Source organism: Pongo pygmaeus, chromosome 1 (genome assembly GCF_028885625.2).
Source record: "Pongo pygmaeus isolate AG05252 chromosome 1, NHGRI_mPonPyg2-v2.0_pri, whole genome shotgun sequence".
Taxonomy (NCBI): domain Eukaryota; kingdom Metazoa; phylum Chordata; class Mammalia; order Primates; family Hominidae; genus Pongo; species Pongo pygmaeus.
This window is the reverse complement of record NC_072373.2, coordinates 200,048,808-200,075,782: the sequence shown is the minus strand read 5'-3', so window position 1 is coordinate 200,075,782 and position 26,975 is coordinate 200,048,808. Positions and strand designations below refer to the sequence as shown.

Here is a 26,975-nt window from a genome sequence, read left to right as displayed (position 1 = left end):
GGTGTGTATGTGGGTGTGTGGGTGTAGGTGTGTGGGTGTGTAAGGGGGTGTGTATGTTGGTGGGTGTGGGTGTTGGGGGTGTGAGTGTGGGGGGTGTGTATGTTGGTGTGTGAGGGGGTGGGGGTGAGAGGGTGGGTGTGGTTGTGTGTGGGGGTTATGGGCATGTTGGTGGATGTGTATGTTGTGAGTGTGGGTGTTGGGGGTGTGTATGTGTGGGGGGTGGGGGTGAAGGGGTGGGTGTGGGTGTGAGCGTGGGGGTTGTGGGTGTTTGTTGGTGGGTGTGGTTGTGGGGCATGTGAGTGTGAGTGTGAGGGGTGTGTATGTGGGTGTGTATGTAGATGTGGGTGTGTATGTGGGTGTGTATGTAGATGTAGGTGTGTGGGTGTGTGGGGGGTGGGGGTGAGGGGGTGACTGTGGTTGTGTGTGGGGGTTGTGGGCATGGTGGGTGTGTATGTTGTGAGTGTGGGTGTTGGGGGTGTGAGTGTGGGGGTGTATATGTGGGGGGTGGGGGTGAGGGGGTGGGTGTGGGTGTGTGTGGGGGGTGTGGGTGTGTATGCTGGTGGGTGTGGTTGTGGGGCGTGTGTTAGTGTGAGTGGTGTGTATATAGGTGTAGATGTGTGGGTGTGTGGGGGTGGGGGTGAGGGGGTATGTGTTGGGGGTATGAATGTGGGGGGTGTGGGTGTGTATGTTGGTGGGCATGGTTGTGGGGCATGTGAGTGTGAGTGTGAAGGGTGTGTATGTGGGTGTAGGGGGTGTGCGTGAGTCCTGGGGATGATGGAGGTAGAAGGCTGGTCTCCACCCTCCCTACACTGTATTTCCAGAAACACATCAGCCAGAGAGAAGCCTGTTGCTGCTTTATTGAAACTTCCTCCCTGTCACACACAAAGCAATTACACAAGGGGGTATTGCCAGGGAGCTCTTGCAGAGCCTTCTCCCTCTGTACCCCCCGACAGTCCCCAGAGACCCTGCCTCCATGGTCTCCACCTCTGGGTCAGCTCCCTGGAAGACCCCGACACACAGGGAAGCAGGCACAGGAGGGCTGCTGGGGCCAAACCTCCCTGGCTGCCACAACCGCCACGACCCCAGTGGCAGGGTCTGTGCCCACAAGGGGGTTGCCTGCTTTGACTGAACTAACCTGTGGGTTTAGTCCAACGAACAGATGTGCCTGATTTCTGGGCTGAATTTTTGCTTGACCACAAGCCTCGGGCAGAACTGATTCGCCTATGACTGAATCGACTGAATGGATGGCCAGCGACAGCCTGGCCTAGGAATGGACTGGCAGCTCATCACTAAAATGACTGTGATTGAGCTGACTCCTTTCATGGAATCCACTGCTATGTGGCAACACTGACCACAGAGCAACTGAATAGGTGAGCATTGGACTGTTGATGAGAACTCTTCAGCAGAACAATTGTGTGTTTGAAGGGACTGTTTTATGATGAAATAACTGTTATTTCCTGGAGCTAATTGTTGAATGACAGTTTGTCAACTGTTTAAATGAATTTCATTTGAATTAACAATTATACAGCCACTCAGAGGTCCTACATTCGCCAGAGTTGACATCCAGTTGATGGGTTCATTTGAATTAAATGGTTTGGAGGCTAACTTGATTTTTTAAATTGAATTTCATCACTATTCTGTGTATTCTATTTATCACTATTCTAAATGACTCATGGTTGGCTAATTGATTATCATGTAAGCAAGCTATTTGAAGAAATTGATTACATATATATTTATATATAGGGGATAACTAATTGATGATTACTTGATTAAATTGCTATGTGAACTGACAACTATTTATAAATCAATGCAATAGACTGTTGTTTGACCAAATTATTTTACTGAACTGACAAGTGGGTTTTTGATTTGTCAGTTGCTTGGCTGAACTGAACAAGTCAATAGTTGCTCGACAAACTCACCAACTTTAGAATGACCAATCGTCTAAACAAGTATTGGAGCTGATTGAAATAAACCAAGCATTGTTGGGCTGAATTATTGAGAGACCCGAGGAGTGATTCAGCCTAAAGCGTTGACCCAGTTGTGAGCAGCTCACAGGCCCTGCAGGAGGAGCAGGCCAGTGAGGGAGACACAAGCAGATTGTCCTGCCAGGGAGGGGCGGGAGGGTCCACCCAGGCCACAGGGGCCACCAAAGCAAAAAAGCAGATTATGAGGCAGCTCCACCCCTCCCAGCACTGGGGCTGGGGCCTGGCGAGGGTCACACCTCTGAGTATGGGGGTGGTGCTGGGCCCCCCTCTGGGGTCTTCGATGGCAAAGACAGGGCTTCCTCGTAGGATGGCAGGACCACCTGGGAGAGACGGAGAGATGAGGGCTGAGTATGGTCAAGAACGACCTGCAATTCCAACCTGGGGTCATGGGACCCAAACCCCCACCTCTGGCAAAATGATGATGATGATGACTGGCAGGTCTTGGATATGTGCTATGGCTAGACATTGCCTGCATGTGATAGGTGCAGTTCCCAGCCCTGTAGTGGACATACTTGCCTTTGCCTATTCAGCATCAAGCCCCCCTTATTTTGAAAACAGTGCACCATTTTCCTTGGGAAAACATTCTCAGTCCATATACCTTCAGAAGAACTGGTCCCATCCCTCAGATCCAGCGGGGTGGCTGGACTTGGCCACTCAAAGTAGAATTCCATCCCCCTGGCTATAGTCCTTGGTTTGGGGATAGGCACATGGCCCAAGTTGGTCCAATCAGACATACTCCTGGGACCTTCTTCTTCTGTTGGGATTACTGAGAAGGTGGGATATCCGCCTAGGGGTTTTGGCAGCCATTTTGCCACCACAAGGGACGGGCTTCCTGAAAATGAAGCCAACGTCGAGGAAAGTAGAGTCAAGAGATGGAGAGGACGAGATCATATCCTGATGTCAGGACTCAGCCAGGCCCAAGCCAGACCTACATTTGGCTGCTAAATTCTGTGAGCTAGTAAATTCCTGAAGTCAGATTGAGTTGGGTTTCTGCCACTTGCAACCAAAAGTGTCTTAACTAATACAATCTCCACCTTACAGGTGAGGAAAGTAAGTTGCCAGGAATTTAAACCATCACTTTCCAATAAGCTGCTTCTAAGCACACCCCATCTTCTCTTCCCGGAAAGCCTCCTTCTCCGTTCCCAGCTGTCTCGTATCCATTGACCCTCCAAGACCAGTTAACTGTCACCTCCTCCAGGAAGGTTTCCCTGATACCTGAGAAGAGGCCAGGTCCTTCCTCTGTGCTTATTGTCCCTGTGCTTCACACCAAGTTGTAATTGTATCTATGTGTCTGAACTATACACTCCTCTAAGGCAGAGGTGGCATCTTAGTTTTCCCTGCGCCTCCTGGAATCGATATGAGACTAGCAAAGAGTGAGAGGCAGTAAATACTGAATAAATGAATGAGTGAGTGAATGAATCTTAGACTACCAGAACTGAAAGAGATCACATTTCTTCTGCTCCAACCCTCATCTTACAAATAGAGAAATCAAGGTCCAGAAAGGGAAGGAAACTTGACCCAAATGGCACAGGGAGTTAGTGACATGGCTGGCACCCACCTGCAGCCACACTCACCTTCCGGAGCATCTTGGAGTTTCTCTTCTCCTCCGCCGAGTTCATGCACTTGATGAACCTGTAGCACCGCCACACGCACTTGAACATGTAGACCTGGAAAAAGGCCCAGGTCAGGCTGTGCTTTGCTGAGCGTCCTTCTCATGCTCCAGCAGGCCTAGGACATATGCCAGGCAGGAGCCACCACTCTCTCCAGAAGCCAGCATCCAGCTGCTCCTGCTCGGACCTCTCATTCTGGTTGGGGGTTCCTCACCAGCCAGTCCAGAATATTCCAGGTATTGCCCTTTTCATTGCCCCACAGATACCACATAGCAAGGGGATTTGGGGGGCTTCCAGCCCACCCTCCAATTTCCCTGGCAATAGTCCCACAGCTCCTCCTTGACTGCCCACACTGACTGGAACCTCACTACCTCCTGAGACAGCCCTGCCCATCTCGAAACAGAGCTGATGGTGGGACATGTTTTCTTCAAAATTGATTCTGATATGTTGTTTTCTAAAGTAGATTACAAAACAGCATGTGCAGTATTGGTCCATGTTTATAAAGGAAGAACAGTTATTATATATCCATCAGCTGATGCAAGTTGATGTAAGAATTGGGCAGAAGCTTTCCAGAGTGGGGCATACAATCCCAAAGGGCAAGCTCAAGAAACAACAGAAAACCTCCAGGATGCCCCCTGAGTAGGAGGAGAGGGTCCTGTACTGGAAGGTCTTGTTTGATGGATTCCCTGATGGGCGCATAGGTGGGGCAAGGACACATATGGAGGTACTGAGTGACAAAGAATGAAGCATGAAGGCCCAGGGAAAATCAAGTCGGTGAAGGGGGCCAGCGAGGCAGAATGAGAGTCAAAGAGGGAAGCCCCTCATTCTGGAGGATAAAAAACAGCAGGGGAGCTGGGGGACGGAGCTGTGTGGTGGGGTCTGGAGAGGGGTCCTGCAGTAGAGAGTGCCATGGAAAGCCCACACTAGCTTCCCCCATGAAGCCTTCAGGGGCGTTTTCACTGCACACTCACTAGTGTTTGTGCTAGGTCAGTTCTTGGAGAAGATGTTAAAAGGGACAAGGTTCTGTTTCTAGGTTGGCATTAGGTGACAGCAGAGACTGCCCAGGGCCTCAGATGGAAGCAGGAGCTGGGCTCTGCAGATGCACACCCACCGGCACAGAAAGGCTGGGGGGAAATGCACCCAGTTGTCAGCAGTGATGCTCTCTGTGTGGGGTGTGGATGGTGGAGTGCTTGTCTTCTTTCTACTTATCTGTAGTTTTTTGGTTTTTGGTTTTTGTTTTAGAGAGAGATTCTCACTCTGTCACCCAGGCTGGAGTGCAGTGGCACGCTTATGGACCACTGCAGCCTCAACCTCCCAGGCTCAAGCGATCCTCCCGCCTCAGCCTCCCTAGTAGCTGGGACTACAGGCATGTGCCACCACATCCAACTTTTTTTTTTTTTATGTTTTGTAGAGACAGAATCTTGCTGTGTTGCCCAGGTTGGTTTTGAACTCCTGGCCTCAAGAAATGCTCCCAACTCGTTCTCCCAAAGCACTGGGATTACAGGTGTGAGCCACCACACCCAGCTCATCTGTAGTTTTTAAATTTCTACTATGACCTATGTTATTTTATAATCAGAAAACAATACTTTTTAAAAGCCCTTCCTTCTGTTCTGTGGTCATCAGCATCCCTGTGACTTCAGGCCACAGGCCCCCAATGTGGCCTCTAGGATCCCACAAAATTCCCCACGAGAGTTCTTCAGGTATTAAGAAACAGCAGTCAGGTCCCCCTTGAGTCCTCTATTTTCCATGCTGAATAGCGCTCAGGTCTTTGCTGGGTTTTGTGGGGGTTTTTTGACTTCCTAAGATGGCAGCGTTTTCTTGTCTCTTCACGTTGCTGGTTGTACTGCTGTGAACACACTCCAGTGCTTCACCATCACTCAGACCTGGGACCTGAAGCTGGACCCTATCCTCTGGGCCTGACCACTCCAGAGAAGAATGAGACCATTCCCCTCCCTCCTTCTCATCACCAAACCTCTATTAACATAATCTCAGGTACATTTTGATGCCTGAATTACATAAAACCGTAACATAGGCAAAGCAAGACTCCTGCCCCCTGAGGCCCAGAGAGAAGTGACTTGCTGAAGACCAACCACACAGCTGGTGACAGTGGGGCTGGGATTCAAACGCAGGCCAGTCCAAATCTAATTCCAGACAGCTGGAATTAGACATCTGAATGCAGGTGGCCTTCACGGATTCACATCCCCTAAATTGGCTGTCTCAGAGGATCCCAAGTAAAGTCAGAGATGCTGGCACGGGAAAACAAGAGAAAGGAGCTAAAAGTGGGAGAGGAGGCATGGAGGACACATGTCCTTGCCTTCTAACAGCTTGGCATGGGCAGGCCTGGGCCCAGCACAGCCTCACCACCCCTCCCAGAGCTGCAGGGCAGGGGTCCACTCACCTTGAAGATAAGGACAGTGATGAAGGCAATGGAAAAGATGATCATCATCTTGATGAACTGGTTATGAGGCATATCCTCCTGGCTGGGGAGGTAATTCTGCAACAGATTTGGGGGCCACATCAATATCTCTGGACATAAGGAATTCCAACAGCACCCACACATCCAGGAATAATGATCCCACCCTCCACACACACACGAGCACAGTGTGGCACAGCCGTCACCTTGGTCGACCGCCACAGCAGCCTTAGGAAGCAGGTGGTACCCTCAGCCCCATCCCACTGACGGGCAAACCAAGAAAAGCCAAGTGGCTACTATCTCCAGATCCGCTTCCCAGGCTGGCGTACTGGCCCATCCCCAGCTAGCAGGTGTCAGCTGCCCATGGGCCACACCTATGCCCTTCTCTAGAAGATCATTTTGGCTGACAGGGACCACCTAATCCACTAATACCTGGGAGGTTACATTCCCTCCCCTAGGGGCAGCTTGAAACCAATGACTGATGCAGGGGAACTCACCCTAGGTGAGACTGCCTCTGTGGTCATTTGCAAATATTACCACACATTCTTTGAGACTCCTCCCTTCTAAAGGTGGTGTTTATTTCCTCTCCCCTTGAGTGTGGGCTGGACTTAGCAACTCACTTCTAACTAACAGAATGTGGCAGAAGTGATGGAAGTCGTAAAAGACACTGCCTTTCCTCCTTGCTTATCTCTTACATCGCTCCCGCAGGGGAAGCCAGCAGCCATGTCAGGAGAGCACTCAAGCAGCACTACTATGAGTCCACACGATGAGGAATTAGGCAAAGAGCCCATGCCCTGTGAGTGAGCCACCAGGAGTGCATCCTTCAGATCTAATCAAGCCCTCAGTTGTCAACAGCCCCAGGTACCATCTCCGGTGCAGCCCCACCAGAGTCCCTAAGTCAGAAGAACCCAGCTAAGCCACTCCCAAGCTCCTGATCCTCAGAAGCTGTGTGAAATAATAAATGTTTATTGCTTTAAGCCATGATGTTTAGAGATAATTCATTAGACAGCAATAAAAACTGATATTATGTCTGTGTTGCAATTCACATGCCAAGGCCCTCTCTGGGATCATGCAGGGCTGCTCCTACAGCCACGTCTTTGCTTCTTTGCTTGGCTTCCTCCTTTTCTCGAACCTGCCTTCCTCACTCCTTACAAGTTTCTTCCTGAGAGGGCTCCCTCAGTAAATCACCAGCACAAGAATCTTCCTCCCAAGCTCCAACTCCAGGGAACCCGGCCTAAACCACAGACACACAGAGACGTGAAGTAACCTGTTCAAGGCCACACAGCCAGTAAATGGGCATGGACCCCTGCCCCAGACTCACCATGTGGTTCATGGACTTGAAGTTGAGATAGGTGGGCACTTCCATATAGGAGCTGCAGAGGGTCAGGATGCTCAGGCAGAAGTCCAGCAGCTGCAGCGTCATCAGGGGGAACTTGGAGGGGCTCTGGGCAGGACAAATACAAGGAGCAGGAACAAGGAGCAGCAATTAAAGTCCCAGTTACTGAGCGGCACATGGTAGGCCCTCACTTGAGAGACCGTCTCAGCTACAGACATCAGTGACTCTCGTCCCCTGTGCACAGAGAGCCGTGAACACACAGATGTTCATACCAAGAGCTGGTGGCAGACCCAGGACTAGAACCAGGGTCTCCAGACTCCCGGGCCAGGGCCCTTCCACGATGTAGCCCCCCGGTCTCTTCAAGGACAACAGTTGGGGAGAGTGAGAAAAGCAGCTTTGGGAGACTGTGTCCTTGACTGGCAGCAGCCCTCAAGCCACCCCACGGTGGGCGCTCACTGGCATGAATCATCCTTCTCTTCCTTTCTTCAACTTGGTTCCAAAGAAGAAATAATACTGGGGGCTGGGGGCTAAAAAGTGCACGTGCCCTTTCCTCAGGTGTCAATTCACTCCCAGCGGCACTGACTGAGTGCTGACCATGGGCTGCACCCCCAATGTGCATGTTCCTCATTTAACCCTCATAAGGCAGGCTGGTGAGATGTGATTGCAGGTACATTCCACAGAGAAAGAAACTTCGGGCAATGTGGAGGGACTCAGAGACTGGGTCAAAACACCAGCCAGGAAGAGGGCTCCTACCCTCCCCAGCCTGAGCACAGGGCCCGTGTCTGGTCCCCTCCCATCTCCCACGCCAGACCTGGGCTCTGCTGTCCAGTGAGAGGTGGGGGCTGGGTACTCACAGCACGGCTCCGGGAGGCCAACTTGAGGTAGGCGGGCAGCTCAATGTAGGAGCCCAGCAGGGTGAGCAGGCACAGGAGATAGTCCATGACTTGCAAGGACAGGAAGGGCAGCAGGTATTTCTCCCGGTTCTGAAAGGTAGGCCCAGCACCATCGAGTATCCCCTGCATGCAGCCAACACTCCGCCACCCCAGCCTGATATCCTCATGCATCCCCTTCCCACCCTCTCCCAAACCTTCCCTGCCCTCCTCAGTTGAGGTCACCTTCCTCTGAGTGACACTCTGGGGACAGGGAGTGGATAAGACCCAGGCCCTGAATGAGAGGAGTCTTGGTGTCCCAGGAGACATAAGGGAACCGTCCCCATCTTTCAGGGCTCAAAGAGCAGGATTTGACTCAATTTGCTCACAAGAACCCAGCAAGGAAGGGCTTTGTACACTTTTTACAGAGGAGAGGGGATCGGAGAGGACTTGCTGGAGGTGGGGACACCAGGGCTAGATCGGGGAAGGAGACCAGGAGCGAGCAGGAAGGAGGGGCGGGGCACTGGAGGCAGAAGGACCAACATGAGTGAAGGCCCAGAGGCAGCAGAGAGCCATTCCCCCCCACCCCCCCATTTCCCCCCACCGCCCCGCATACAGCTGGACCTTCCTCCACCTGTCACTCCCAGGGGTCCAAAGTCACAGTAAGAGGCCCTGCCAGGAAGAGGCTGAAGTCCCTCTCCTTCAATTGAAAGCAAGTGACCACCGTGACCAGTATTCATTCATATGCTCTCACAGCTGGGGACAAAATCACGGCAACAGTGGTTTCCTGGTGTCTCATGTGGTTGTCTAAAATCACTCAGGAGGCAACCAGGACAACCTTGACTGATCTCAGAGTCTTCAGGGACCACCTGCTCCATTTCTCCATTTCTCTAGCTGAACCCTTTGAGTTTCTGCACAAGCACCCACAGCCACCCTGCACAATGCAAACGGCCTCCCCAGGGAGCATGGGTTCCAAGACAGAGTGGGTGTTAGCAAGGGGAGTGGGTGCTGGCATTTTAGGCGGGGTGGACGCATTCCAAACCAGCACCAAATCATCGCCCCACACCTCCGGCCCTGCAAGGGCCAGGCCCCTGTCTGCACTGGAAGGACCCTCTTTCTGGACCCTACTCCCATGGCTATGTGGTGAGGCCCTGGCTTCCTGCCTTTCTGGGGACCAAGGGACCGCGGGTTCCTCTTCTGCAGGGGATTGAGCTGCAGCCCATCTCAACTCTCCCACCAGATTTGCCTCGGGCCCAGGAGCCCCTCGTTGTCACACTAGACTGTCCCTGTCTCTCTGAAGGCCCATCTTCCCCAATCAGATCATGAGCTTTCTGGGGGCCTTCCAGGGTGTAGGTCACCCTCAGGGTGCTGGCGCCTGTCACTGCACGGATAGAGCTGCATGCATCCTACTTTCCCCTTTCTTCGGCTCCTCTCATCCATTACAAAATCCAGTGCTTTCTCCCCTCTCTCACCCCCAGAAACAACACTTCCTCTTTTCACTCTCAAAATTCCCTGCTTCCACCTGCCGTTTAAAAGGATGTGAGTCATCAGCTAGTTCTCACCAAAGTGTCGGTGACCAGCATAGCCCACCATGCCCAGCCCCGTGGAGGCTCATATTACCAGGGAACCAAGGTCACCTGCCCAGGGAATCTCAGGGAGAAACATGGTTCTCCAAAAGGTAAGTGTGAAGATCTCCAGAACGCAGGTGGGACCACCTAACATACCCGCCTCCCACCCTTTCGGCACCCAGCACCGCCCACCACCAGCGGGTGTGAATAACAGGAAGCGGCAGGGGGCAGCGGGGCTCCTGAGCCTTCACCTTGACTACGCCGATCAGCAGGCTCAGGCTGATGATGAAGAGCATGGCGATGAGCAGGAAGCTGGAGATCAGGTCGGCTGAAAGGCAAGGAGAGCAGTGAGGTGCTCAGGGGTGCCCCCAGGACCCCAGCCAGGCTCCCAGGACCACATGTGGGGAACCACTGGTTTGGGGACATGAGGATGCACAGGAAAGCCCAGGCCCTGCCCTCATGCAGTCCTCAGTCTGGAGTGGGTACAAAGACAAAAGCAGAACATCACACGTAGCACAGGAGGATGAGACAGAGGGTGCTGGGCTGGAGGTGCAGGCTGGGGTCCACTTTAGCCAGGGTAAGACTGAGAAAGGCATCCCTGGGGAGTGGCCTGAGAGCAATGAGGAATCGGCCTGAGACAGGGACAGGGTTGGTGAGGTCAGTGTGGCTGGAGCAAGATGTGGGGTGAAGAATCGCAGGGAGATGCTGTCAGAGAGGTGGGCAGGGGCTGGATCCCATGGTGAGGAGTTTCTATTTTATTCTAGTGTGATGAGCAGCCACTGATGGCTTTAAGCAGAAGAGTGAGGCTGTCACCTTTACCAGCTGGTAGGGGTTTGCAAAGTGCCATTCCATCTGCTCTCACCACCTGCAGATGTGGGTGGGGTCAGGTGGAACATCCCCATTTGCAGGTGAAACAGCCGAGGCCCCAAGAAAGGAAGACACTTGCCAGAGGTCATCCATCGTCCATGGAGAGGTGGCAGGGCCTCCAACACCAGCCTGGCTATCCCTGGCCAGGGCCCTCCCTGTCCTCCTCCCCCCGCCACTCCACCGGCGTCCCCTGGACCTACCGATCCTGAGGTAGCCCATCTGGGAGAGCTTGCAGGACGCCTTGCCATGGGCCACCTCTACCGAGTGCTCGATGAACAACAAGACGCTCATGATCTGGAGGCAAAGCAACGCGTCAGTCAGCTGAGCCTGCATCACGGCCCCCCGGCCAGCCCCTCCCACCTTACTAGTGTATAGCAGGGAAGCCAGTAGTGGGGATCCTGGAGCAGATGGCATGCCAGGTCAGTAGTGGGGATCCTGGAGCAGATGGCATGCCAGGTCAGTAGTGGGGATCCTGGAGCAGATGGCATGCCAGGTCAGTAGGGCATCCCAGACAAAAGAGTGGCCTTTACCCACAGAGAGCCCATGTTCAGAATCCTGGGTCTTCCTCTCTCCAGCTGTGTGACCCTGGGCAAGCTACTTGACTTCTATGAGCCTCGGTTTTCCCATCTGCAAGAGGGGGATAATACTAGCAACTTCCTTAGGAGGCTACTGTGAGGAGTAAATGAGACTATCCCAGGAGAGCCCTTAGGCCCAGTTCTCAGGAAGAGTGGTAACTGTTACTACTGAAGGTCAGGCTTAAAGAGGTGGGGTGGGGGGTAGAAGCTGAAGGCCCCTCCACTGCATCCCCTTCTGTAACAACAGGCTCTGGGGATCAGAGAGCATCATAGAGCTTCAGGTTCCCGGAATCATCAACACAGGCCCAGGAGGGCCCTGGAGAGCATCTAACCCTGAATCTCTGTCTCCCATGGCCCCTCAGGGAATAATAACATCTTCCTCTTAGGATTGTGGTGGGGCAGATGGGATAATTCACCTAAAGTACGTGGCAGACAGTAAGCACTCAATCTGTGCTGTTATCCATTATCCCCACTCGACTGTAGGTTCCAGGCAGGGAAAGCCTGTGTGTCTCTTTGTTCATTCCCCTAGCTGTTGTATTTGTTGAATGAATGAACAAATGAACCCCCCACTCTCAGATGACCCTTACTAAGAATTATGGGGAAGGGGCGAATCTGATAGGCCTGAGTGTTGGGGCGGCCCTAGAAACAACTGAAGTTCAGCCACAAAACTGCAGTTTTAAAGAACCTTGGAGGTCACCTTATCCATGGAGCCACAAACCTGTGCCATGCAGCCTCTACTTAAGTGCTTCCAGCCATGGGGAACTCACAACCTTATGTGTGTCCATGTCCTTGCAGCAAGCCCTCCACCCTTCCCCTAGGACATACATGCAGTTCTCCAGGTACCCTCTGCCCGTATAAAGAACAAGAAAACTGTCCCCTCCCCTCTAGTCAGTGCCCTATCTCTATTAATATGGCCCTAAGTTTACATCGGCTTTCTAGGCAGCCCTGCACTGGCAACTCATGCTCAGCTGACAGGCAACCAGCCACCCACCATCTGTTTCCCCCTTGCTGACTGTGTGGGTTGTTTTTTTTTTTTTTTTAGCTCAGACACAGGTCTCAACTTGTCTTCCTGCCACATTACATCCTGTTTAGGGGCGTGGAAAGAGACTGAATGGAAGAGTGATGAAGAGCTGGGCTCCAGAGTCAGATCAAGAGGATTTTGAATCCAGGTCACTGTGTGACCTTGGGCAAGTCTCTTAACCTCTCTGAGTTTCCTCATCTGGAAAATTGCAATCGCTGGATTTAGCGAAGATTAAATTGCATTATATTTGCAAAGCACTGAGCTCAGGGACTGGCAGGGGGTGCCCAGCAAACAGAATCTGCTTTTGGCTGGGGCAAGCTTACGTGGTTGGGCAGTAGTACCAGGAGCATGGTGCATGCTCTAACTGCCCCCTCTACTTGCTAAAGAGTGAGCTGGAAAGGCTTTGTCTCATCAGGAAAGTTAAGAACACCCTGAGAAGAAGGCAGGTGTGGTGAGGGCTGTGGCTGACACTCACAGGAAATAGCCCTGAGAGAGAAAAACTCCTTCCTCAGCCCCTAAAGGCCGGGCCGCAGCCCCTCTCCTCTCAGTTCACCTTGAACGAGAGAAAGAGAAAGGGAAGCAGATGTCAGCTCCGTCCAGCACAGAACGGGGTGTCCTGTGAAGTAGTGAGCTCCCTGTTCCTGGGATTATGTAAGCAGATCACAAATGAGTCACAGCTGGGCTTAGAGAAGGACCATGAGCATCTACCAGCTGTGAAATGAGAAGACTTTCAAAGTCTCAAGATTCCAGGATTATCTGAAATCTGGAACGAAGCCTAGAATCAGATCATCTCAACCTCCCCTTGCTAGAAGGAGCCTACATCTACTTGTTTTATAAGCTCCCTCTGCTTGTTTTATAAACTCAGAGAGATTAGGTGGCTTGCCCAAGGACACACAGCAAGTTGAGGGGGGGAGCCCAAGTCTCCCAATGCTGTTCTGATGCCTTCCCATTCCCCTGACCCCCAAAATGCCTCAGAGCCCTGCTAGCCTGAACCCCGGGGAGGACTTAGATATTTGGATCATGCACCTATGTCAGTAAAACCTTTTGAACACACGCCTCTATTTTTCTTTCTTTCTAAATTACATGCATGTGTTACTGTCCTAGTTTATCATGAACATCATAAAACAGCTACTAAAAAATTTCCAGAAATTAAAAAATTATGTGATGGAAAAATTTAGAAATTTTAATGTCATCCTGAGGCCATGAGGTCACCTTGGACATTACCCGACTTTAGAGACCTCTACTAATCCTCAACTCCCCCTACAACTCCTCCGTTCTCCTCCAAGCATCCCTTACTGCCCTGCAACCCCTCCAACCACCCCAGGGAAAGAAGGGGACATTTGTACAGCCTAACTCCATGCCACGTGATCTTCCCCACTACCCAGAAAAGGGACTATTCTTAATACTTTCCTTCCCATTTCACAGATGAAGAAAATGCAACTCAGAGAGGTCCAGGGCCTTGCCCAAGGCCTCCCAGCTGGTCGTATGTAGGGCTAGGGTTCAAATCTTGGCCAATTCCCTCAACTGCCCAGCATCTCCCAGCCACCCGGCTCTGCCCGAGGCCTAACCCTTCCTCTCAGTGCCTCAGTGGAGGCAGAGAGGCACCCCCATCCCCTCTCCCTCTGCAGTCCCCTCTCCCTCCCGTCAGCCTGAGCACCAGGCACCAGAGGTATTTCTACTTTTGTGAAAACCACCTGCATTTAAAACCCAGGCTCACCCTCCCACCATTTCACCTTCTCAACAACCCTGCGGAAGGGGACGAGGGAGGACTTTGTCCCCATTGGCCGGATGGCTCACGAGGCTCATAGAGGGCAGGGACCAGCCCACGGTCACAAAGTGAGGCAACCTCAGAGCCTGACTCAGACTCTGCGGGGCCCCAACCTTTCACGAAGATGCCAGTCCCTGACCCAGGAGAAAGGGAGGAAGCTCGGCTCCAGGCACCCACGTGGCTCTCTAGGACATAGGATGGAGAGGAACTCGCATTTATTCAGCACCTACTGTGTGCTCAGACCTGCACACACAGGCTTGCACTGCAATCTCCCAAAACTTCACAAGACAGGCAACATTTTCCCGTTGTACAGATGAGGAAATGGAGGCTGAGAGAGAACTCACATGTCCTGTGTCACGTGGCCCAGGTGGGGTGTGAACCCTGTTGCCTCTCTCCTGGGGTCCAGGGCTCCCCACAAGGCTGTGCTGGCTCCCCTGGGGCTCCAGGATCTCTCTAGCCATCTGCCCGCCCTTCCCTGGCAGCCAAGCCCTAGCCCCAGCCACTCAGAGCTCAGGAGACAAGAGCTGGGGAGCAGGAGGCCTCCTCCACTGCCTCACTGCTGTGTGGCCCTGGCCAGGTTCTGGCTTCTCCCTGGCCTCAGTTTTCGCTTCTGGTCAATGAGAAGAGACCCTCATTTTCCCCCTGGGACCATTGGGATGACAGAACACAGGAAGGTCAGGGGGGTGGAGCTCCTACACACTGTAGGACATCTCACCCAGGCTGCCCACAGTCCTCCACCCCCAGCCACCCCAAGGCCAGCACCCTGCCCCTCAGAAGGCCCTCACTGCCCCACCCATGTCCCTAACCAACAGCTGTTGGTAGTTCCTGGAAAGTACCTGGCCAACCTACAGATCATGCAGAGAGTCAACATTTCCAAGCCCCCAGCCCTTGCCTTCCCTTCATGTCCGTGGTTTCCACCTGGACACAGCGCTGCCTTCTCCCTAAGCTCTGAGAGCCCAGCTGGGCTGTGACCTTGGGACCCAAGCCATCCCATGACAGGCACAAGGCTTCTCTCCCCCAACAATGCCCAGGCAGACAACATGCCCTCACCCACTTGCTCCCCCATTACGGCATCTTTTCACCCACTGTCCCTTCATTCTATATTGGTGAGAATGTGAAGATAAGAGCTCGGGTGCTGGAGTCAGATGGCCCCGGGCCCCAGCCGAGCTCTGCACCCTCGAACCAGCCACTAACCTCTCTGGGCCTCAGCTCCTCATCTGAGGAATGGGGATAATCACTGACCTGCCTCACAAGATTGCTGAGGTCAGATGGCATCGTGTGGTGCGCAGAGCCGGGCACACAGCAGGTACACCATAAGCAAGCACAATTGGGTGGTGGTTTTTGCTACCTCTGGGCATTCACTGACTCTCAGTAAACACTCTCTGAGCACCTACCGCCTCCAGACTCTGCCTAGACAAGCCACTGACCCTGGTGTGCCGGTGTCACTGTCTCCAGGGAACTCGATACATGAATGGTGTGCTCAGAGTCATGACAGAGGACACGCATGGGGCTTGGGGTCCTTGATGAGGGAGAGCGCATTCCTGTCTAAAAAGCTTAGGGAGAGTCTCACCAACAGGAAACCCACGAGTGTGGCTTTGAGGGATAAGTAGGAGTTTTCCAACACAGAAGAGAAGAAAGCATTCCAAAAGAGCAGACATCATGGGCAAAAGCCACAGGCCTGATAGTGCAGGTGTGTTTCAGTCCCTTCAGGGAAACTCAGAAGGCACGGGAGTGTCTCTTTCCTGAGAGGAGGATGTTACCAGTGGGGAAATATGGCCCCGAGAGAGACAGCGACCAACCCAAGGTCACACACCAAAACTGTTGCAGGGTCAAAATCAGCTCTGTCCTCCTGCCTCCAAGCGAGGCTCAGGCTGCGGTCCCAGTCATGCTCAGCCACGCTTCCCACCCCCACTCTCCTTTCCCTGTTTTCACCTCTTCTTCTGCCGCTCTTTGGTTTCAGTTCTTATTCCCGTCTGCACGCAGCCCTTCTTTCTTAGTGACAAACACAGCTTCCCCAAGCTGGCCAGTGGGGAAGTGGCCAGGGGCAGGGGGATTTGTTTTTTTCCTGGTGGCTGTGAGGAGCAAGCAACAGGTTGAGCTAAAAGAATGGGGGCAGGGGCTGGAGGAGGGAAATCAGGGAAGGTGGGGACAATGGGGTCCGTATTGAACATGGCTGGGCAATAAGGATGGCGGTGCCAGAGGGGATGCCGTGAAAACAGTGTACCAGGTGTCACCTGGGAGGCACTGGCCATGGTGACCATGTGAGGCAGGGAGTGGCTGTTGGGATGTTGTTGGAGTTGGTGTGGTGATGACAGTGATGATCAGAGATGCTGTTGGTGATGTTGGTGACAGTGATGGGGGTGACGGCAATGGGGACATCAGGATAGGATGGTGATAAGGAAGATCATGTGGATGGTGGTGATGACACCAGAACCCCCGATTCTGGGGTTCAAAGACCAGTCCCTTCTGCAGGAGAGCAGGCCCACTCTCTCCCACTCCCTGAGGCCCAGGACCCACCGTCTCAGAAGCAGGCGGGCAGAGACCCACCCTCTGAGATTTTCAGGGAGGTAAAGGTTATAGAGAAAGGACCCAGCCGTCAGTGAGCACACACCTATGCCAGCCAGAGTGTGGACACTTTCCTATCCGTTTACTTCATTGGCTCCTCCTACCAAATGTGCGAGCCCAGGACAGAGGCTGCACAAGAAGACAGGCCCGGGCTTGTCTTCAACCCTTCCCAACAGACAATGCAGTTTGCCATATGGGTCCCAAGTGCCAGAGCCCTCCCTTGCCCCTCCCCCTTAGGGCTGCTCCACCCTGACCCTGTGTCCTACAGCCTCACACTTCTGCCATTATCATTATAATTATGGCCCCTCCCTGAAGCTCAGTCCCCTCAACCTCACCTGCCCACCCTGATTTCCCTGGTTGCCTGGGAGGAGGATGTCAGAAGGGAGTCAGATGTGTCACCATCAAGAGGAAGCTCCCCTTCCCCACCCTGTGCTTCTGGTCAGAGCTTATGGGGGGATCAGTGGGGACCAGGCCCCCAAGAGCACTATCTCCCCAACCACCTCTCCAGCCAGCCCAGATACACCACCAGATGCCCCCATTCCTGGGGCCACACACTCCGCAGCAGCCTGGCCTGGCTACCTGCAGCTCCCCAGAGCCTGGCTTCTCTCTCTTCTTCACTCTTCCGCAGTTCTCGTCCTCAACCCCACCTCCACCTCATCCCCTCCTCCCTCCACTGGGCTCTGGGGCTCACAGACCTCAGTGAGAACCACAGTGCAGCCGCTGATCCCCTGTGGGATCCTGGCCTGGCCATGTTACTTCATCTGTAACATTTCCTCATCTGTAGAAGGGAGAGAAGAATCCATCCACCTCCTGGAGTGGGTGTGAGAAGTAAATCATTGAAGGTAGTGATTCAGAAAGATCAACTGAGCAGCACAGGTGCCTGTGTGTGGACACCCAGCACAGAGCCTAGTGGCCATGGTTGCCTTATTTGTAACAGCCCCAAGCTGGAATCAATCCAAATGTTCTTTTGCAGGAAAGCAGGCAAATGCATTGTGGTAGATTCATACAATGGAGTATACACAGCAATGGAAAAAATGAGTTAGCTACCCGCAACCACACAGACGAAGCTCCCAAACATAACGTTGGGAGAAAGAAGTGCTCACAAAAGAACACGCGCTGCAGAATTTCATTTCTACGTAGTTCTACAGATGTATGTGTTATAGAACTACATAGACAGGCAGAAGTCAGTGGGGGCGGGGCAGTGGCGAGGCAGGGGCTCTAGGGGCCTCTGGGTGCTGGTCTGATTTCTTAGTTTGGGTGGAGGTCACGTGGGTGTGTTCACCTTGTAGAAGCTCACCAAGATGTGCACTTAAGATAGCTGTGCTTTTCTACAGGTAAATTATACATCAAGAAAAGGTTTGCAAAAATCAAATAGAGATTGGCTGGCACCTCCTGTGCCAGGTTCCACGGGATCATGAAGATGAATCAGGCTGAGTCAAGACCCAAACGAGCATCCAGGCCAGAGGGCACAACTCCCAGGGACCCAGCACACAGGGCTCTGGGTCAACACCCAGAGCTCAGGGTCCAATGGTGGGGGTCGAGGAGGGCTTCTCAGAGAAGGTGAATCTTGAAGAAGATTCCCCAAAAGAGCAATGGGAAAAGTGTTCCAGGCAGAGGAAAGGGCATGAGCAGAGGCCAGTGTGTGTGAGACGCATTCAGGAAACGGCAAGACGTTCCTCTTAGTGAACTGTGACTTGGCACCATCCATGTGCTGAATACGCAGCAGGCCTCAGTAAACAGCAGCAGTTGTCTGGGAGAACACATGGATCCACTGGTTTGGCAGGGGTGGGGCCTCTGGGGTTAGAGACAAAGGGGAAAGAGCATGCAGGAGACGTGATGGCTCATGCAAAAGCCTAGAGAACCTAGACTCAGATGGCTCAGATGGCGCTGGAGGAGGCTGTCACCTGCAGCACAGGAAGTGCTGTGACTGGGCGCTAGCAGCTACCTTTGCCCCAAAGGCAAACAGTGCCAGTGAATCCCAGCAGCAGAGATATTCTGGCTGGTCGTAGCTTATCAAATCTCCCTTTAGGAGCAGCCAGTGGGGGGCTCAGAGTTGGCCTCCAGGTATGATCCAAGGCTCTGTCATCCTCCACTTCCTAGATATCTGAGGAAGCACCCTCCACTCCCCAAACGATTCCCTATAACCATCACTTCTCCCTTTATCTTCAGAGCAAAGACCCACAATAGTGATAATAAGTATTCATATTATTATTATTGTGCATTTATTAGAGGCCAGGTCCTCTTCTGAACATATACAGTCGGCCCTCCGTATCATGGGCTCTGCATCTGAGTATTTTCAATCTGCAATCCAAGATGTGGAACCTGCGGATAGGGAGGGCCGACCGACCATACACTCTCTCATGTCATCCTCGCGCCAGTCTTGAGAGACAGGTTCTAACATGAGTCCCACGTTTTTCTGATTTTGCAGGTAAAATTGAAATCAGCTCTTTACACATGGGCTCTGTGCTTCTCAGAACAAGGCTCTGGGGATGGCAGAGCTGATCCCCGCCCCCCCATCCCATGGCTGCCAGGAAGCCTGCCCTCCCTGCCTCCGCCTGGAGCAGACACCTGGGCTCAGGTTCTTTATCTAACACAGGCTGCAGAGTCACTTGCCCTCCTGAGCCTCAGTTTCCTCATCTGTAAAATGGAGGCCCCCATGGCACTGCCATTTGTCCGGTGCCACAAATGGGAGTTACTGACTCCCACTTGACTGGGGAGGAAATTGAGGCTGCTTTGTCCCAGGCAGCCCCTGCTCAGGGCTGAGGCGGTGCAGCTCATGGCTCTGCTTCCTGCCTCATTAGGGGGTGCTTTGTGCCACTTCCCCTGGCAGGGTGGGGTCCCCTGGGAAACCAACGCTCGCCTCACAGTGAGTTCAGAGCGAAGTCCTGGTTCCAGGCTGGTGCTCTAGGCTCAAAATAAAAGCCTCACTTCCTGGAGGCCTTGGGGCCAGGTTGGCAACAGAGAAGTCTCGGCCAGGCCAGGCTAGGCCCTTCAGCCATTCTCTGGGTGGGTTGGGCCATGGGGGCCTCCTGCTTTTAGAAGCTGGGGTTCACACCCCTGAGGTGAGGAGAACAACTCAGTTCTGACACTGAGGAGGGGTTACAACTCCCACCCTGCCCCCACCGGCCTCCTCACCCCTCTGTGAAGGGCACAGAGCTGCAGTGGCAGAGAACATGGCCTCTCCGTCCAGCCCAGAGGCATCGGACATAAAGGTGGCAAGTTTTAACAGATTCTCACCCAGGGTTTTCCCCACCTGGCAGTTTGGACTCATTTTTCAACCCCAAACAGATGAACTTTCAACAGGGAAGCGGGGCCAGGCACGATGGCCCAAGCCTGTAATCCCAGCACTTTGGGAGGCCGAGGCCGGTGGATCACTTGAGGTCAGGAGTTCGAGACCAGCCTGGCCAACATGGTGAAACCCCATCTCTCCTAACGATACAAAACTTAGCCGGGCGTGATGGCACACACCTGTGATTCCAGCTACTTGGGAGGCTGAGGCACAAGAATCACTTGAACCCGGGAGGCAGAGGTTGCAGTGAGCCAAGATCACGACACTGCACTCCAGCCTGGGTGACAGAGCAAGACTCAGTATCAAAAAAAAGGGGTGGGGGCCTTTGTGTTCTTCTTCCACAGCCCACTTCAGGCATTCGCCTGCTAGCCCCCCACCTGGCTTCGCTAGGGCCTCCTTCAAATGATCACTTTTGAGACAGGGACCACTGGCCCCATTTACAGATGAGGAAGGCAAGGCTCAGATAACAAAGGTGCCCGCCTGCTCAAGTCACATTGCTGGTGAGTAATGGAGATGGGCCTGTGTTCCTTTCAATCACAGATCACTGCCCCCGAAGTGGAGCAGAGAAAAGAGCCCCAGGAGTTCTAAGGAGGACAAATCAGGAGAGCTTCCTGGAGGAGGAAGCTTCCCGTAAACTGGACCATAAAGAAGAAACGAATGGTGGGAGGCTGGATGAGGGCAGGGCCTCCCAGACAGACACACCACCCCAGCCATGGGCCAGGGAAGGAACTCATTTGCCCACTTTCTGGATCATTCCACACACCTGTGTGCCAGCAGCAGGACCTGAAGCAAGCTCCTGCCCCATCTCTCCATGTGTCCTGGAGCAAGTAAGGGGCCCTGCGGGACCTGTTTTCCCATCTGCAAAATGAGCTGATAGGCCGAACAGAGATCCATCCTCTTAGCTCTGAAGCTTGTAAAAGCAAAGGACTCGGGTAGGTCCCACCCCTGGGGACCTCTCCACCCTCCTCCCCCACACACCTCGTGGCCACCCCTCCTAACCCAGCTTGACAAACCTCCTAGGTCTCTGAAGCACCGCAGGGTCCTTCCCCTTCAAGCCTGTGTTCACGCTACTCCGCCTGCCCAGGGTGGCCTCTTTTCCAAGGTGCCCAAGCAAAGCCCTACTCATCCTTAGCACTCAGACCTCCTCCAAGAAGCTATTCCAGAATCCCAACCTCCAGCCCTGCATCTGTGCCCCCATCATAGCCAGCAATGACATCCGTTGTCCTTGTCACAGTTTTTCCTTGGCAGACTGGCCCCTCAAGGGCAGAGGCCGTGAATGAGTCAGGGCTGTATCCCAGCCTGGGGCTGGGCACATGGGGGGACTTCCCTGCACCAGGTCAGGGCAACAGAGACTCCTTCTTCAAATACCATGATTTGAATGCTTTCTTTTTTTTTTTTTTAACAGTCTCACTCTGTCAGGCTGGAGTGCAGTGGCACAATCTCGGCTCACTGCAACCTCCACCTCCCAGGTTCAAGCAATTCTCCTGCCTCAGCCTCCCGAGTAGCTTGGACTACAGGCTCCTGCCATCATGCCTAGCTAATTTTTTGTATTTTTAGTAAAGACAGGGTTTTCTCCTGACCTCAAGTGATCCACCCGCCTCAACCTCCCAAAATGCTGGGATTACAGGCATGAGCCACTGCACCCGGTCTTACTTTTTTTTTCTTTTTCCAATTTAAAAGTAGTATACTTGAGCTACAAAGTAAAGTACCATTGGATTATAACCCAAAGCATACAGTAAAGATCCCTGGGTCCCTGTGATATAAATAAATCATTTATTTATGTAATAAACTGGGAGAACAGACAAATCTTGAGAAATTCCAAGTAATTTATGTAGCTACTCTGCCCTCAAGGAGGTGGGGCGGAACTCCCCATTCATCAAACTTGAGCTGCTTGGAGCAGCATAGGGACTTCCTTCTAAAACATACAGCATGGAAAGGAGAGAAAAAAGAGTAACTTTATAAGGGAGCAACCTCAGCCAGGGGGTCAAATTCACCAGCAACAGTGGTGAGTCAAGTTGGCAGAACCTTTTCTTAGTACGATGTTCTGAGACTGGCACGTCACCTCTGTGGTCTTCCTCCCAAAAGCACATTCCCAGTCTAATCATGAGAAAACCACCAGAGACCCCAGTTGAAGAACATTTGACAAAATGCCTGACAAATACTCCTCGAACTGTCAAGATCATCAAAAACAAGAAAAATCTGAGAAACCATCATACCAAGAGGAACCTAAGGAAGCGTGAAGACTAAATGTAACGCGGCATCCTGGATGCAATCTTGGAACAGAAAAAGGATGTAAGAGGAAAGCTGGGGAAACAGGGGTAAAGCACGGACTTTAATAACAGCCCACGAATATTCATTCACCCGTTGTGACAAACGCACCACACTAACGTTGAGACGTTAGCAATAGAGGAACTAGGCATGGGGGATGCAAGAACTATCTGTACTGTGTTTGCAATTTTTTCATAAATCTAAAACCGTTCTAAGTACGTGTTCATTGTACCAAATATGGAAAATACAGAAAAGTAGAAAAAATAGAGCTTTCACTATCCTAGAACCCAGACACATTTCCTCCTCGCCCTGTTTTGAGGTATCCTGTTTCTACACTGTCGAAATCATAGCAGGTGTTAAGTTTTTTAACCCAGACAATGCATTTCTGACAGTGGAATTCTGGGCACCCTGCGGAAGAGAGGTCAGAAAGGAAGAGATTTCTGGGCAAAAGTGTCTTCTGGAGGTGCCCATTTTCTACCATTGACTTAGGACATGCTTCAGGTTGACAAAAAGCCAGGACCCAAGAGACCCAATTTAAGAAATTTCTCTAGACTGGGCTCGGTGGCTCATGCCTGTAATCCCAGCGTGTTGGGAGGCCAAGGCAGGAGAATCACTTGAGGCCAAGGGTTTGAGACCAGCCTGGGCAACATAGTGGGACCCTGTCTCTACCAAAAAAAAAAATATTTAAAATTAACTGGGCATGGTGGCATGCGCCTGTGATCCTAGCTGCTCAGGAAGCTGAGGTGGGAGGATCACTTGAACCCAGAAGTTCAAGGCTGCAGTGAGCTGTGATGGCACCACTGCATTCCAGCCTGGGTGACAGAGCAAGATCCCACCTCTTAAAAACAAAAACAAAACAAAACAAACAACAAAAGATGGGCAAGTTACTGAACTTTGAAAAAAAAGAATAAATTTCAAAAAAAAAAAAAATGAAAGAAAGAAAGTTTGCTGGCTTCCCAAAGTGTGCAAGTTTGGGTGACCCAGAGAATCCTCTACACAAACCCAGTGACATCCTGAGGAAGACACCCGAGCCCAAAGCTACGGACCAGGCTTCCCTCATGTAATAACGCCCTCATGACTCAATAGAGCGTGGCACTGTCTCAGGATGGCAAGGTCTCAATTTAACCCTCCCTAGAGGGGCCAAGTCCACAAATAGCTCATGATGTGCAGAGTCGTCACCCATGGCTGGGTCCAGATGACAGCCAGCATGGGCTATTGACACATCTGGACCACAGCTTCTCTTTTTCCATCCAGATGCTTAAGGTCCTATCAGCACACCTGTTGCCAGCTAGCCTATGGGAAAGCCCCCAGGCCCTGCCCTTTCTGGGAAGGAGAGAGGACTCTTTCGGGGTGCAGGAAGATAACCCCCACTGGAGTCAACTGAGGACCACAGCCTGGAGACAACCCGGGCCGAGCGCACAGCTTCCAGGACACCCCTCTGTTCTTATGCCTGCTCCTGCTCTAGAACATCTCATCACTCATAGGCATTGGTTCTCAACTGGGAGAGATTGGGCCCCATAACTAGAGACATTTTTGGTTATCACAAGTGGCAGGGTAGGGAGATGGGCAGTGCTGCTGGTATCTAGTAGGTAGAGACCATGGATGCTGCTGAACTTCCTCTAACGCACAATTCACTCCCCCATGAAGAAGAATTATCCAGCCCAAAATATCAATGGCGCACTGCAGAGAAGATCCAACTTCTTAGCTTGTCACTCAAAACCTTTATCACCTTCTCCCCAAACTCCAGGTTGGTCTCTATTGTGTCTCTGTAGAAGCCGAACATATAGGCCATTGCTCACCTGTTTCTCCTCCCTTTCCATACTGCCCACAAGCAAACTCTCCCTCCTGCCAATGGCACCACCTCCAAGAAGTCTCTCATGATTGCTAGGGCCCACATATTCTTCAGCTCTGTGAGCAGGGACCATATATCACACCACCATTTACAGGTGAGGACATCAGATGGCACGATCAACAAGAAACCTTAACAGCCCCACAGTCCCGGGTTTGCAGGGCAGCCTCTGGGCCCATACAACCTGCAAATGGATTCGACTTGGCCTGCACTGAGATTTTTTCTACCGTGCATCAATCACTAGCATTGAAACATCAGAAGATGTGACACAAAAGCCTGCTCCCTATTCTCTAAACATCAGAAGAGTGGCCACCAGGGCCCACAATCCTTCGTGGCAACAACCAGCAAAAACAGAGAGCAGCTGCAGGGTGGGCCAAGCAAGGGCTCCCTGGGTCACCGCAGGCCCGTCTGCCCCCTGCTGTCACTCACATGGCCTGCCCAGACCCTAGAGGCATCAGAGTTGGAGACCTCTGAGCCAGTCAACATCACCTTACCCCTGACTTTATAAAAGGGAAACTGAGGCCCAGAGAGAGGCTTGTCTGAGCCCACACAGCCAGTTAGTGACAGGGCTGGGGTGAGGGCCCAGGGACTTGCTACCTGTGAGGCGCCCCTGCATGCCACACTGTCCTTCCAAGAATGTGCATAGTCTCAGAGCTTGAAGGCCTAAAAGACAGGATACAGGGACACTCAGAGAGTGATTTGCTTCTCTCAGCTCTTGCATTGGCAGGAGCTCAGAGGACAACCTCTGAGTTCCTCCTCCCAAAACTAGAGTCCTTGAATCTAACAACTTGACTCCAAGGATGCTGACAGCAGGTGCCATGTCTGATGCACAATGAATAATAAAGCACTCACCCGTGAGTCAGGTGTGGTTCTGCATGCTTTGTATATATCAACTCCCTGAGCCTCACAACAAACCCTATCAGATGGGTAGATAATTCACATCCCCATTTTTCTAAATGAGAAAACTGAGGCTCAGAGAGGTTAAGTAAATGGCCCAAGGCTGCACAGCTAGGAAGCAGGGAAGCCAGGATTTGCATGCAGGAGTCTGCATCCAGAGGCCGTGGGCTAACCACTGAACAGCATCGCCCCCCTGAAGGCTGGGCTCTTGCCACAGCTCTGCCTGCCCTGCCTGTGACAGGAAGCAGATGCAGGCAGGTCTAAGTTTGCAGCAACCCACCGCAGCATGTGGATCTAGGCTAATTTTGAGGAAGCCCTTCCAGACTCATGAGAAAACTGTTAACCACAGGCCCTGAGTCACCCCAGGAGGAAATCACCTGGGTCTAGGGGAGATGGGTGTGGCCAGGAGTTTGGGGGTAGGGTGGGTCTAGGCAGGACAGTACAAGGACACTGACCCTCAGCCACCCCAGGCAGAGGAGGAGCCTTGGCCCCCAGGCACTGTGACTTGCCCAAGACCACACTGTGAGTTACCAGGAAAGGAGGAACCAGTGACAGCCGTGACTTCACAAGTTGCCCAACAAGAGTTTGGGCCGGGCAAGTTACACTAACGATTAGCACAGGTCTCAAGTTCTCTTTGGTGGGCAGAAGGCCATGGTTTGACTGAGCTGGAAGCTGAGAGGACTCGGCCCCTGCCTCCCCACTGGAGGCACGAAGGGGAGATGCCCACTTCTCATCCCCTCGAGTGGCCCAGGCTCCCTCCAGGCCCCAGGGGAAGAATCGGGACTGTGTCTGCGGCCGACCTCACATCGTGGTCAAACAACCCCAGCCCACATTCCTTCCAAGATCCCTGACTTCCAAAGCACTTTCACATCTGCTGTTGGCTTTGCACACAAATAACCTTCCGGCCGCTGCTGTGCCCCATCTCACAGAGGCAGAAACGGAGCCAGCCTTGAAGTGAACGTCAGTTACATTTGCCTGGAAAGTGGATTCCTGCTCCCTTTCTCCTCATTCTTGCGGCATCTCCCCAGGGTCCCCCCAGCCATTTGACAGAGGAGGAAACTGAGGCCCAGAGCAGGACAGGGATTTGCCCAGGGTCCCCCAGAGAGGTGGGGAGCAGGAGTTCTTTCATTTGCAGGGCTCCGTAGATGACGGGTCACTGCAGACATGCACACTCACGCAAGTACGCACACACGCACACCCGGGGCCCGCACACTCACCACATGGTAGATGGCCAGGGCGGTGGTGGCGATGCGGACATTGAAGCAGCAGCAGGTCTGGCGGACGGCGGACAAGCGGGGGTCCATGGTGCTGCCGTCCCCTCCTCTGAGGCACTGAAGGGGAAAGAGCCTGGTGCCTGGAGCAGGGCAGAAAAGGGGAAGCTGCTGGCTGCCCTCCTCACTTCCTTCCTGTCCCTTAGACAGGCAGGGACAAGGTCGTCACAGCTGGGGCGGGGCAGCTGGGGAGGGGGAGTGGGGACAGGGCAGCAGCCTGCCTCAGAGCACCCCACTGCCCTCTGCCATTCCCAGGAGGGGGTTCCGGAGAGGACAGACCCTAACACCGTCATCAGGCCCTGCTCTGCACCAGGGCCGGGGTTCCACCGTTTCACACACTTTGCTTACTAGAAGCACACTACCAACTTTGGAAGCCAGGACTGTTACCAAGCCCATTTCCAGATGAGGAAACAGCTGTCCAGAGAGGTCAAGGCACTTGCCCCAAATCACACAGTAGTTAGCACTGGTGGCAAAATTCAAACCCAGATCTGTCTGGCTGCAAAAATAGCTATCGTCTAGGAGGCATTTCCTGCCTCTTCCAGGCATGCTCCTGGATTCACTCCTTTCATCCTCACCTCAATCCTTTGAGGGAGGTACTATTATGATCCCCATTTTACAGATGAAGAAACTGAGGCACAGAGGGGGGAATGATTCGTGCAAGGTCACACAGCTAGTCAATGAAGGTGCAAGGATTTTAACTGAGCCTGACTGGTGCTAGAAGCCGCCCTGGAGCTGGTGTTCTCTCCCACTTCCTCACCCCGAGCCACAGGGAGAAGCTTGTTCTTCCTAAGCTACGAAGAGGCATGCAGGGCTCCAGACAAGGA

The 26,975-nt window shown here is 52.8% G+C and overlaps 1 protein-coding gene across 1 annotated transcript; it reads right to left on the bottom strand.

Annotated features, from left to right (window-relative positions):
- Window positions 1–837: 837 nt before the first annotated feature.
- On the bottom strand, window positions 838–26,270 carry LAPTM5 (lysosomal protein transmembrane 5). Its single transcript, XM_054446882.2, has 8 exons — window positions 26,098–26,270; window positions 10,849–10,942; window positions 10,033–10,109; window positions 8,199–8,327; window positions 7,330–7,452; window positions 5,994–6,089; window positions 3,560–3,652; window positions 838–2,305 (listed from the first exon to the last, which is right to left on the bottom strand). The coding sequence occupies exons 1-8, from the start codon at window positions 26,182–26,184 to the stop codon at window positions 2,216–2,218; spliced, it is 789 nt and encodes a 262-aa protein (XP_054302857.1). The 5' UTR covers window positions 26,185–26,270; the 3' UTR covers window positions 838–2,215.
- Between the last annotated feature and the right edge of the window lie 705 nt (window positions 26,271–26,975).